A 13,603-nucleotide genomic window follows, 5' to 3' on the forward strand; every position below is an offset into this window, starting at 1 on the left:
CCAGCCACATCTATAAACTCACTGGGGATATGGGGGAATGGGAGAAAAATTAGCAACACACTTTAGATACTGATAAATCAACCAAATATTTTCAGATCTGGCTTCAAAATAAAATCCAGTCAGAGTATGTGGCTGGAGTAGAATTTAGAGCAAAGCTCTTAAAGTACATACTCATTGGTGAAAGACCAGTTTAGCCAAATCCTCATGACTCTCTGCTACCAAAAGCAATTACTATGGTTATGTCTACACTATCACGTATGAATGTTCCACCACCTCAGCGACATAAATTACACCAGCATAAGCGTTACTGTGCACAGTGCTATGTGGGCAGGAGAGCTTCTGCCCACAAAGCGCTACTGCTGCGGATTGGGGGTGGATTAATTATGTTGATGGGAAAAGCGCTCTCCCACCGGCAATGAGTGGCTACACTAGAGAGCTTACAGCGGTGCAGCTGCATTGGTACAGCTGTGCCACTGTAAGCTCTCTAGTGTAGTAGACACAGCCTCAGGGCTTGGCTACACATGCAAGTCAGAGCGCATTAAAGCAGCCCCAGGCGCCCTAGCTCACTACCTGTCAACACTGGCAAGGCATGTAGAGCGCTCTGACTCCAGGGCTAGAGCGCTCCTGGTACTTCACCTTGTCAAGAAGATTAACACTTGGTGCGCATTGGCTCAAACGCCCAGGCATCAGTGTGAACGAGATGTTGCATTACTGCGCTCTGATCAGCCTCCAGAAATGTCCCATAATCCCCTCAAGTCAAGTGGCCACTCTTGTCATTGTTTAGGAATCACTGCAGGCATGCCGATATGCCCTTTGAAAGCTCCGTTTCTGACAGCTGGCATGCTTATCTGCTCGGAGAAAAAGCAACCATTACTGTGGAATGCTGTGTGAGAGAAAGAGAGGCGGGGGGGGCGGTAAGGGGGATCTGTTGCTGTCTGAACTTACAAGACAGCATGCTGACATGCTCTCAGCCCCCCAAAAACCCACTCTCTCCCCCCCACATACACACAACACACTCCCTGTCACACTCCACCCCACCCCCCTCATTTGAAAAGCATGTTGCAGCCACTTGCATGCTGGGATAGCTACCACAATGCACTGTTCTCTGTGGCCATTGCAAGAGCTGCTAATGTGGCCATGCCAGTGCGCTTGCAGCTGTCAGTGTGGACAGACTGCAGCGCTTTCCCTACTGTGCTGTACGAAGGCTGGTTTAACTCAAAGTGCTCTACATCTGGAAGTATAGCCATGCCCTAAGCCACACTTAAAAGAATGGGAAAGTGTTAAGGAAAATTTTTGTATAAAAAGAGCTATAATATAATCAACATTTCAATTCAACATTGGTTAGCACCTTACTATAGGACTTCCTAAACTAATTATATTTAAAAGGTGGTTATTTTTACTGAAGATTCAACAAATACTACTGTCTTCTAATTCAATATAAATTAGTTCAGCAGAGTAGACATGTTAACACTTGATTTAGATAAATCAAAAGTTTGCCTTTTACAAAAAAGATAGCTATAAAATATTTGTAACACTCTAGGAACAACTATATCCAATATTCTGAGGCAATTTTTCCCTGTAACACCAAGGAGAGAAAAGTAATGTAATAAGCACTTATCTAGCACTTTTTCTCCATAGGTCTGAAAGCATTTTAGAAAAGGAGGTAAGCATTGTTACGCCCACCAGTGGAGAAAACTCAAGAACAGATAGGCCAAGTGACTTACCCATGGCTGTACAATCTTGTCAGACTTTAAAAAACAGCCTCTCCTATTCAAAGAATCATACATCCAAATGGCACTTAAAGTTTTAATAGAAGTTGACCAAAAACTCATCTGAAGTAGGAAATATTGGTTAAACCCTGAGTGAAGTCATATATAGTACCAATTTGAAACACAGTGATGCTTATGAGTGTAAATATGACATAACTGGAACATGTTTTATGCTAAATATGCCATGTAACATATCTTTGCAAAGGCTATGGTCTAATAAATGTATTCATCCTATTTGTATGAATGTATCATTTTTATTTCTAAAGTTATGAGCGTTGGCAGGGGCAGCAGGTTTGTAGAAATTTTGGTGGTGCCCAGAACCCGCCTCCCTCCCCCTCCAAACTCTGCCCCCCACCTGCCTAAGGCTTTGGGAGGGAGTTTGGGTGGGAGGAGGAGGTCTGGGGTGCAGGCTCTGGGATGGAGTTTGGGTGCTGGGTGCAGGCTTCGGGCTGCAGGCTCTGGGAGGGAGTTTGGGGATGAGAGGAGGTGCAGGCTCTGGGAGGGGCTGGGGGGGGCGGCGCTTACCTGGGGCTCCTAGGCAGGGCAGGCCCAGAGTCTCCATGTGCTGCAACCCCGGCACTGCCCCCGCAGCTTATTGGCCACAGGGGTGCTTGGGGTGGGACACAGAGCCATCCTGCCCAGAGGCTGCAGGGAGGGGCCAGCAGCCATGTGGAGCAAGCAGGCAGGAAGCTGCTCAGCACCGCTGCACTGCCGGTGGTGAGTGGGGGCCCCGGACTGTTTTAAATGGCCCGGGGGATGCGCAGGGTGAGGGCGCCTGGGCGGAAGGCGGGGCTGAGGGAGAGACCTGGCTTCACGCAGTGTTGGAGCTGGGCCCATGGTGCTGGGCACCAGGAATAATCCTGGTGCCGAGGCACCACGGTCCCATAGAACTCGCCGCCCATGAGCGTTGTCTCAATGCTTGTATTTAAAGTGTTTGCTGTAGGAAGCACATAAGGCAGATTTGGTCAATTTAGTGTGAAGGGATTATTCAAGTAATTGGGAGTATTTAGCTGACAATGGACCTTGAGACGCCAATCCACATCTGAGCTTTCCTGGGAATGTTCAAACTAACATGTAAACAATGGTGTCGGCCTGTAAAGAACTGAGTCATGCATGGACATGTGACTTATCCATGTGACTTCAAAACTCCATCTTGTAGCTGTGATTCTGCACAGGAGAACACAATGGGTTTCCACCCACAAAAAAAAGACTATATAAAGCCCTGGGAAACCCTTCCATTTTGTCTTCAGCTGGCTCAGAAGATAGCCTCTCCACTCCAAAGAGATGCCTGAAAGACACTAGAACAAAGTACAGTAGCTACAGAGGTGTGAGGGATTGCTGGACCCAGACTAGGAGGAAGTCTAGTCTGTAAAAGAAGCTTATTGGAACATCTCAGAGGGTGAGATTTACCAGCATTTAGTTTCCTACTGTATTAGGCTTAGACTTGCATGTTTTTATGTTATTTTGCTTGGTAACTTACTTCGTTTCTGTCTATTATTATTTGGAACCACTTAAATCCTACTTTTTATATTTAATAAAATCACTTTTTATTTATTAATTAACCCAGAGCAAGTATTAATACCTGGGGGAACAAACAGCTGTGCATATCTCTCTATCAGTGTTATAGAGGGTGAACAATTTTAGTTTAGCCCGTGTAAGCTTTATACAGAGTAAAACAGATTTATTTGCAGTTTGGATCCCATTGGGAACTGGGTATCTGGGTGTTGGAGACAGGATCACTTCTTAAACTGTTTTCAGTTAAGCATGCAGCTTTTGAGGGCGTGGTTCAGACCTGGGTCTGTGTTTGTAGCAGGCTAGCGAGTCTGCATAACCAGGCAGCGTACTGAAGTACTGAGCTACCAGGGAAAACGGGCTTACAGTTATTCTCAGCACATCAGATGGCAGTCCCAAAAGGATTTCAGTGACCCAACCTGTCACACTGATATACCAGATTATCTATTAACACTAACTGTTCACGAGAATCCATAGTCACTTGGTACTTTTTTTTTTTTTTTTACTATTAACTAAGGAACTATTTCCTTAATACATACAAAATTTCTACCTAATAACATCCAAGAGGAGACAACAATTAATTTACCTGTGAGATCAGTTCCTTCAGGAAAGATGAGGAGTTGCAGTGGTTCACGAATGTCACAGAAATAATCCAACATATTTTCAAAGTGATTCTTGTCATCTTCCCATTTCCTCTGAATGAAAATAAAGGCAGCAACCTGCATTGCCCAACCTAGAGTAAGTTTAACAATATATATATATATAAATATTTAGTAACATTTCATTGTATGTTTTTCATTTGCTTGCATCCATGAGGTTAAACTTTTATGTCCCAACTACAGAAGAAAAATTTTCCCTGCAACTATATGGAATTTCATAAGAAAAGCCATCTCGTATTGTAACAGCATCATATTGCACATGCTAAATAGGGCCCATACTTGACGGGGTGGACTTTCAAGAAGCATTTTGGTGCTGCTGGAAAGGGTGTTCATTACCCATATGGTAAAACTCTTCCCTTTATTAAAACCAAGCCCCAGAACAGAGTTAGGGGACACTATGTGGTATTAAAGATCTCAATTCACTATTCACAATGGTGACACTAGTCTTGGTGTCTAAACAATTTCTAATTCTGGTAACCATTTCTGTCAACCTATATTTCCACTGCGAATTCAACAGGATATTGTATTCTTCACTTTCTGTCTGAAGTTGTTATGCAAAGTTGCTATAACATTCTTAAACCAGAGGTGATTGCTATTCAGTGGTCAGCAAAGTGCATGTCACTTTCAGTTTGTAAAGTGCTTTGGAATAATAGGCACTATATAAATGTAGGCGGTTATGATGGCACAATTCAAGTTTTAAAGTTTCAGTGTATAATATTTTGTTTAAAACATTTTTTTCAATTAAATAAAAAGTATGTACAAGTGGATTTCAAATATTTGTAAATACATGTCATATTGAAAATATTTATGACATTATAAGAATTTTTTGCTACAAGGTTTCTGATGCATATAACTTCCAATAAATTATTCCATCATTAATAGGTCATAATATAAAGCAGCACTCCCTTTGCAATACTTTATAGCATAATTTGATGTATAGCTTTCCTCATGCACATGCAAGTCCCAATACAGTTGTGAAGATTTATGCCTAACATCAAGAAGATATATTAAACAAATGGAACTGACATAACCATACATAATCTGCAAGTTAGGTGCCACATGCAATTCTCTTTCAAACCACTTGTGCCTCTTTTTGGAACGATTTACTACACAACAATATGTGCTTCATAATGAACGTACTGTTGTCTAATGGTTTAGACAACTGAACCAGGAATCAGTCTCCCGGATTACATGCCCAGCTCCACCATTCTCCCTCTGACCTTAGGCAAGTCACTTAAATGTTTACAAGTGTAAAAGGAGTAGTATTTGCTGGTATGTGCAAATATTTGGATGTTCCCCGCACCTCTCAAGCACAAATTCAAAAAATACATTCATCCTCTTTTATACAGTTTTGAAGTGGGTTCCTACATTTGACTGTCTCCTTTTGTCACCCACACAGACTATGGGTTAGTCTACACCTAAAACACTTAGATTGACCTAGTTAAGTCACTCAGAGGTGTGAAAAATTCACATGCCTGGGAGATGTAAATCACACTGACCTAAGGCCTTGTGTAGACACCACTAGGATGACAGAAGAATTGGTCACGGCCTCACGGACGGGTGGATTTATTATAGTGACAGAAGAACCTCTTCCGTGGCTGTAGTAAATATCTACAGAACAGAGCTACAGTAGCAGTGCTGCTGTTGCGCCACTGTAGCGCTTCAGTGTAGACACTGCCTATGCCGATGGGAGGGGTTCTTCAATTGTCATAGGTAATCCACCTCTGCAAGAGGTAGTAGATAGGTTGATGGAAGAATCTTAACTACACCACTTGGGGGGTGGATTTTTCACACCTCTAAGCAATGTAGTTAAGATGACCTATTTTTTTTACACGTAGACCAGGCCTTAGTCTACACAACAGAGTCTATGATGGCACAGCTATGTTGGCATAGCCTCCTAGCGTAGCAACAAACGCTGACAGGAGGAGCTTCCCAGCCAGTGTAGGAACTCCACCTCCCTGAACGACGTTAGCTACGCTGACAGAAGCACTCTTATGTCAGCATATCTGCTTCTACGCTGGGGTTTTTGGTGGCATAACTATATCTGTTAGGGACATGGGTCTTTTCATACCACGACACTGCTATACTAGTACAAATTTTAACTGTAGACAGAGCCTAAATGTCCATCCCATCTTTTCAGTGACATGGCTCAGGATATAGAGGAGAAACTGTTTTCAAAAGGAAGCAGTCAGCTTTCCACATTCAATGTGAACAACATATTACAATCAGTACAAATTGTGTCAAAACAATTGCAGTTAAGAACAGAGACCTGGTCATATGGATATAGTGTTTAGAAGGATCATTTTGGGGTGATAATTAGAAGGACAAACCAAAACAAAATTTTCTTTTAATAAACTCCATCACATGACCATGCTCAAATTAAGCTGTAGCTTTATTTACAATTTCTTCTTAGAACTGGCCTTTATTATAGTGTAAGAATGTGCCATAAATATTTTAAATGAACTATTCAGAGCTTAGTTTCTAAACAGTCCTTCTAAACAGTCATCTGAACTCCATAATCTGTATACAAGAGTGTACTGCAGCTACAAGGATGTACTTGATCAAACGGGGAAAATAATGAACACTTTCTTTTTAAAGCCTCTGGTATATGATATTATACATCAAAGAACCTGAAGCCAAATCTGGACATTCAGTATGCAGTAGAGGGAAAAGCTAATTGGTATTGTGCCTCAAAATGCTGTCCAAAATTACTTGCATTATTACACCTTTTTGTCACTGGCCAACACAGTGACCAACATCGACTTTTTGACACAACGTGACAACACAAGAGGAGGAAGAGTACTACAGGGTAAGAAGTTGCAAGTTGTGTCTTGCCTGTTACAGGTCCATCCTACTAAGAAAGAGAGAGTTACAAATTTCTCCCAAGTTCTAGAAACCAACAGCACATGAACAAACCCAACAGAAGCAAAACTGGGAATTTATGTAAAACGAATACCCTTTGCAGAACTTTGAGGAAGTAACAGGCAAGTGGGACAAGGTGGAAAGAGGCACCTTAATGAAAGAAAAATGTTGCTATTTTGCTTCTGGTGGTTTTCACTCTTGCGTAATTATTTCAGCCAATACACTTCATACATTTAATGTCCTGCGACTGCCACTGATACAAAATTACAATTTATGAATTTATTATATTGGTTGGTACCATATAGAGTCTTGAAACTAGCTTGTCTGGTAGGAGTTATTTAAAACAAGATTTCTCACAGCTACAGAGTCTGAGGGAAACGAGAGGCAAAGAAAGTGCCCACTTGGAGACTTGCTGGTAGTGTGCTGACAACAGCTCACTAGGAGAGACTTATCTTTAGTCCCACCTACTGCTGGAAAGAGAAAGTAGAAAACATGCCACTAGACCTTCCCCGCCACTTCCTCCAAGCAGCTTAGGCCCTGGAAGTTATGTGGATGGTACTAGCTGTGCTTGAAACTCAAAACATCCTGCAGATCTGGGAGGGTTTGAGACCTCTGCCTGGACTTTAAAAGTACATTTTACAGGGGAGACAGGAAACTAACAGTAAGGTTACAATAAAAAAAAAAGCAAGGAGAAAATGTGCCATCTTGGTTTTCTTGTCTCTGTCACATGAAGGCAAGCAGGCCCATATTGCACCATTGGGAGAACACATACATAATGTAGGTTTCAGAGTAGCAGCCGTGTTAGTCTGTATCCGCAAAAAGAACAGGAGTACTTGTAGCACTTTAGAGACTAACAAATTTATTTCAGCATAAGCTTTAGTGGGCTACAGCCCACTTCATCGGATGCATAGATTGGAACGTGATATATGCCATCATGTGCCAGCAATGCCCCTCTGCCATGTATATTGGCCAAACCGGACATCTCTACGCAAAAGAATAAATTGACACAAATCTGACATCACGAATCAGAACATTCAAAAACCAGTGGGAGAACACTTCAACCTCTCTAACCACTCAGTGACAGACTTGAAGATGGCAATTTTGCAACAAAAATACTTCAAAAACAGACTCCAAAGAGAGATGGCTGAACTCGAATTAATATGCAAATTAGATACAATTAACTTAGGTTTAAACAGAAACTGGGAATGGTTGGGTCATTACACTAATTGAATCTATTTCCCTATGTTAAGTTCTCCTCACACCTTCTATGGGTCATCTCAATTATCGCAGCGACCCAGGAGCCGGCCAACAGGGGAGTTTTGAGTGGGAGTTCCCATTGGAGGAGCCAGGTATCTTGTGTTTGCGTCTGTCTTTGGGGTGCTTGTGTCTCTCTCTCGGGGGCAGAGACTGCTGAGATGAGGCGGGGCGGAGCGCGGCGGAGGGAGGAGGGGGCCCCGCCGCCCAGCGCCAGGCAGCTGAGCAGATCGCAGCGAGCCCAGGAGCCGGCACAGGGCTAACAGGGAGAGTTTGAGGGAGTTTGAGGAGGGGGCGTGAAGGGGGCGCTGTGTCCCCCCAGCCCCAGTAAGAACACCCAGCGAGGCCGACACAGCAGCAGCCAGCAGCAGCCAGCCAGCAGCCAAGGAGCAGAGGAGAGGCATGCAGCACGGTATGTATGTGGTACTAGGGTCGACCCTGGTCAGAACAGTACTATTATGTATGCAATGCCGAGCCGCTAGCTGGAGGAAAAGAGGAAAAAGAGGGGAGCTAAGAGGTAGAAGAGAGAGAGAAGAGAGAAGATGATGAGGGGTCTGAGCAAGCAAAGCAGCACCAAGCAGTAAGAGAGGCAGGGGGGGGGGGAGGGGGGGCAGGGCTGGAGGGGCTGAGGGGGAGAGCAGGGACCACCAGATGAGGAAGATGGGCAGAGGGAGGAAAAGGGCAAGGAAAGGGGAGCAAGGAGGAGGAGAAACAGAGAGAAGGGATTGAGAAAAGGAGTGGGTTTGAAGGTTTGAAGGCTGAGGATGGGATGAAGAAAAGGGGAGGCCAAGAAAAGAGTCCAGAAAGGTCCATAGGAAGGAGCACCATAGAAATGGGCCCAGGGGCCCAGGGGGAGCAGGAGGAGGCAGGATAGGATGGGGGATGATGGAAGGAATGAAGAGAAGGAGGGGATGGAGGATGGAGAAGGGAGGAGGAAGGGAGGGAGGAGAGGATAGGGTCAGGTGATTGGGGATTCCCATTGCAGGGGAGGTTGGACAGGGTTGGACAGGCCTGTCCGGAGAAGAGAAGAAGGAGCTGTCAGGGGGTGCTAAAAAAAGAAGGTGGACCAAAGGTTGAAAAAGGGGATCCTAGAGGAGCAAGGTAAGAGGAGGGGGTAATCCTTGTCATCCAGAGATTGTAACTGGAAGGTTCACATGACGAAGGAAAGAGGAGAGAAAGGAAGGAGGAGGGGCAGCTCAGGGGTGAGGAGGTGCTCTCTCAAGGTGGGATCAGGAGGTCTGACCTAGGGAAGGATCCTACCCCCTAGGAAGGAAAGTAGGTGGGAGGGGTGCATCAGGATTAGAGGATGGCTTGCTGAGGGGTTGTTTGGGGTGGGGGGGTGGGGGGAGGGCGGGGGGAGGACAAGGAGTCTTTTGGGGACACAACCAAGGGGGGGACGAAGAGCTCCACCTAAGTAGGGAAGTAGACTTAGGAGGGAGAGGGAGGAGGCTGGCCTAGACACTGGGGAGGCGGTTAGGAGAGGTCTGGGGGGGACTCACTGGAGGTTTCCTGGGAGACTCCAAAGTGAACAACAACATTACAACAGACAACAGAAGAGATACACGTGTAAGGAAGAGGGGGAGGAAGGGGAGATCTACAAGAGGGGGAGAGATACTAGAGCTACTAGTAGTACTACAGAGTGAGGTGAGAAGGAGGGAAAGAGGAAAGAGGGAGTAGAAAAGGAGGAAAACAGGAAAAATTATGGGTAATTTGAAAAATGAAAGAGAAGCGAGGAAAAACAAGATGAGGACTGAAGCAAAACAGAAAATGAATTGTAACATGTAGGAAGTATAGGGGACACTGGAGTAATAGTGGGTACTGGAGTACCGATGCAAAGGTAAAAGGGGAAGTGTAAGCATTGGTGGAGTATAATGAGGTATGGGTAGTAGGAACTAGCAATGCAATGGATAATGAGGATAAATATAATCAATGATATGCATTGGGCAATGGTCTACCTGGGGTGGCAATGGTCACATTGGGGATTGGGGAAAAGACTGTCTGGGGTATAGATCTAGGGTGAAGGCTTGAAGACAGGATCTTTTTTGGAGGTAGATAGAGCTATAGACTAATTGATTTAAAGGACTAAATACTTAAAACTTAAACTTGGAAAGATATAGATTGGGAATAATATGCTAAGTTTTAATAAGACTTGCTAGAATAATGATAGCTAATGAATCTAGGTCTGATGCCTAGATGAATTCCTTGGTCAACCGGATTGGATTTTGTGATTTTGGATGACCTTTTTGATTTTGATTTTGAGGACAGGGGAGGACCTTGTGAGGAGCATGTTGGTGAAAAAATAAATGGGAATATAGGGAAAATAATCAATTCTGATTCTAAATAAGGAGGAATTTTCAAGGGCTAACTTTACTAAATAAAAATTTTAAGTTAATTAAAGTTACTGGACTACTATATTTAGAGTTCTAAAGAAGATGGGAAATGGGGTTACTTCAAGATAGTTGGAGGGTTGAAGGAGTGGGTTGAAGTTGCAAGAAAAAGGAAGGAAAGCGGCAGTTTTAGCAGTTTGGGGGGAGGGCAAGCAGCAGAGGCGAGAGGGGAGAATAAGAAGAAAAAAGCAAAAAAAAGGAAAATGGGAAAAAGAGAAAAAGCAAGGAGAAAAAAACCTTATTGGTAGAGAAGGCCAGAGGAAGTAGGAAGGAGAAAGAAAGGCAAAGAGACGGTGCAGATGAAAAAGGAGGAGATTAAAGGTTTTAATAGATAAAAAGAGAAGAAGAAACAAGAAAAAAAAAAAGAAAAAAAAAGAAAACCGGAGTAAAACTTTAAAACGGAGGAGATTAGGGATAAATCTGGAATGGCACAATATCTAAAAGAATAAATTGCCTCGGTCTTATAGAGGCGGATAGAGAGCTGAGGAATATGAATGAAGGGCTAAGGGGGGAAGGTAGATATGGGGGAGACATTACTTGATCTGAGAACAAAGCCACTTAAGTACAACTTAATGGAAAATCGGGGGGGGATAATCTCAAATAAGTATATTATATTGATAAATGGATAATTTTATTGAAGTCTCTACAGCGATAATTTTTAAAAAGTCTTGGGGTTCGGGTTGTACCCTTAATTTGGAGATTAGCTAATGTAAGAAGGATATTCAAGAAAAGGAAAAAAGGTAACTACAGGCCTGTTAGTTTAACATAAGAATCTTATTAAAAGTCATGGAAAAATCAAAAAGAAAAGGAGTGGAGAGAAAGAGGAGGGCATGTGCATGGCATGTGATATGTGGATTCATGCAGAAAAATCTATAGATTTAATCGACCAACTCATTTCTAGATTGAGAAGAAGGGGAAGATTTAGACAAATTTCAGTGGATTTAAATAATCTGCTTGGATATAAGGATTCGTTTGATATGTAAGATACGTGAATGGTTGTGGAAAAAAAAAATTGGATCGTTAATGAAAATCCAGAAAAGGATGAAAATCAGAGGGTAGAGAAGGAGAGGGTTGGGAAGTCAGGAGGAGGGGTGTGTCAGAGGGTTACCAGTGGGGGGGGTGTAGGTCTGCTTTTCGTTTTTGGGTCTTTAATTATTTTATTTTTGGGATGCTGATTTATTGGATTTATGGCTGACAAGAGTAGGAGTGGACCAAGTTTTGAGAGTGATATTGGAAGGATGAGGATGGAGGGAGGTCGGATCAGGATGACCTTGTTGAGATTTGGACTCCAGGGAGGAGGATGAGGTTACAGGATGAAGAAGTATAAGGGTAAGGATTTTTTATCAAACTAACAAGAATTTTAGTTATTTTAATTGAAGGCCAGAGGGGATTAGTTGGAGGAGAGAAGGAGGGAGGAGACCTGAGAGAGAGAGGAGGAACAGGAGTAGAAGTTAGTAGGCAATGCTAATGTGAGTTGGAAAGCTAGGAGGTGGGTTGGGAATGCTTAGATAAGATAGGATAGTATTGGGATAGAGAGTGTAGGAGTTAGTAGATACATTTTGTGTATTGTGTGTCTCCCATCATTTGGTGTTTTGGATTATTGTTGGAAGTTTTGGAATGGGTGCAAATATGGGGACATAGAAGGAAGAAGGAATAATGGAAAGAGAAAGGAGACTTGAGGAGGAAGGAATGGAAGGCCTTTGTTTTGAAAGGAAGAGAGAAGGATAAGAAGTTTTATTAATAAGGATATGAAATATATAAGGGAGGAAGGATAGAGTTCAATACTATAGAGGAGAGAGGATATATTGAAGGAGGATGCTAAGGATAAACGGAGGACATTGTCATATATCGACAGGTCAGGTGAAATTAGGGGTTTCAGGAGACCATCAGGTCTAAAATAACGGAGTGCAGAAACACAGCAATAGTGGAAGGAGTAAGGAGGGAAGTTTAGTGGAAGAAGATTTGAAATGAGAATTTAGGATAGGAGATGGAGGAGATGGTAAATTATAGGTGAGGTATAAGTCAATAGTCAATAATTAGTAAATAGCCACATTGGTAAATAGTATGTATGATATGATATATGAGGGGATGGTTTCCAGGAGTATGGATAGAGAGTCTTGCCTGGATGCTTGTCGGGGGAGGCTGGAGGAAGATTTCCCCTCGATTTTCTTGGGGTTCCAGGGGGAGGGCCCTGGCTGTCCGGGAGTGTTTTTCAGGGTGGAGTTCTGCTGTTCAGATCAGGAGATGCTTTCATGCCTGAGCATAGATCGCTTATGGATCTAGATTCATGGATCACTTCAAAGGTTTTTTTTTCTCCTGTTCATGATAGCTCATCTCAATTGATTGGACTCTTCCAGTTGGTATGCATACTTCCACCTTTTCATGTTCTTTGTCTGTATAAATATCTCCTGTCTGTGTGTTCCATTCTATGCATCCGAAGAAGTGAGCTGTAGCCCACAAAAGCTTATGCTGAAATAAATTTGTTAGTCTCTAAGGTGCCACAAGTACTCCTGTTCTTTATATATAATGTAGTTTGGGGTGAAATAGGATGGGCAGACCTATGGGAGGAATTCAGTAATGTGCAAACTGATTACTGCTTATACGTGGTGTTTAAAAATAAACAAGTAGCAAGCACCTTCTCATCTGCAGCATGAGGTGAGACATGCTGTTCAGCCACTTGTAAAGCTCAGCTCAACATATTGTCTAATAGGCAGTAACTACATTTTTCTTGTCTGGACTATGTTTTTGGTTGTCTGGGACTCCTGGCCATCAGGAATTTTGCTAGTCTGAAAGAAATCAATGTTTATTTTTACTGGAAAGCAAAAGCTTGCCCTTGGGTTTGTAAGTTCACGGGAAAGATAATTGGGAAAATATGGAACACAAACAAACAGGGAAGTTAGTCCAAACCAAACAATGCAATTCCATTTCTTTGCCAAAACAAATACTATGCCTGTAATACCTGACATTTCTGATAACTAATGTTAACTCACAAATGTACTCAAAAGCATTCACCAACATAGATTATATAACTCTCGCTCAAGCTTGCTATGTGGTTAGCATCAAAGAAACATGCAGCAGCTGGCCACAATGACCTTTTCAATCAGCTTTTTGTGACTCAAAAGACAGAAACTGGTTTCGATTCCAGGGTAATTCTGATTAA

General features: G+C 42.9%; 1 protein-coding gene across 9 annotated transcripts in view; it reads right to left on the reverse strand.

The window, feature by feature from the left end:
• The window catches only part of LCLAT1 (lysocardiolipin acyltransferase 1), a 206,861-nt gene that overhangs the window by 84,426 nt on the left and 108,832 nt on the right, over window positions 1-13,603 (reverse strand). For 8 of the 9 annotated variants that reach the window (XM_039530335.1, XM_039530331.1, XM_039530336.1 and 5 more), the window contains one exon: window positions 3,868-4,014. The exons of the other annotated variant lie outside the window; for it this stretch is intronic. In XM_039530335.1, the coding sequence (XP_039386269.1) occupies window positions 3,868-4,014 (147 nt within the window). The remainder of the gene's footprint in view (window positions 1-3,867; window positions 4,015-13,603) is intronic. 9 annotated transcript variants of the gene reach the window in all.

This window comes from Mauremys reevesii, linkage group 3, assembly GCF_016161935.1.
Source record: "Mauremys reevesii isolate NIE-2019 linkage group 3, ASM1616193v1, whole genome shotgun sequence".
NCBI lineage: Eukaryota > Metazoa > Chordata > Testudines > Geoemydidae > Mauremys > Mauremys reevesii.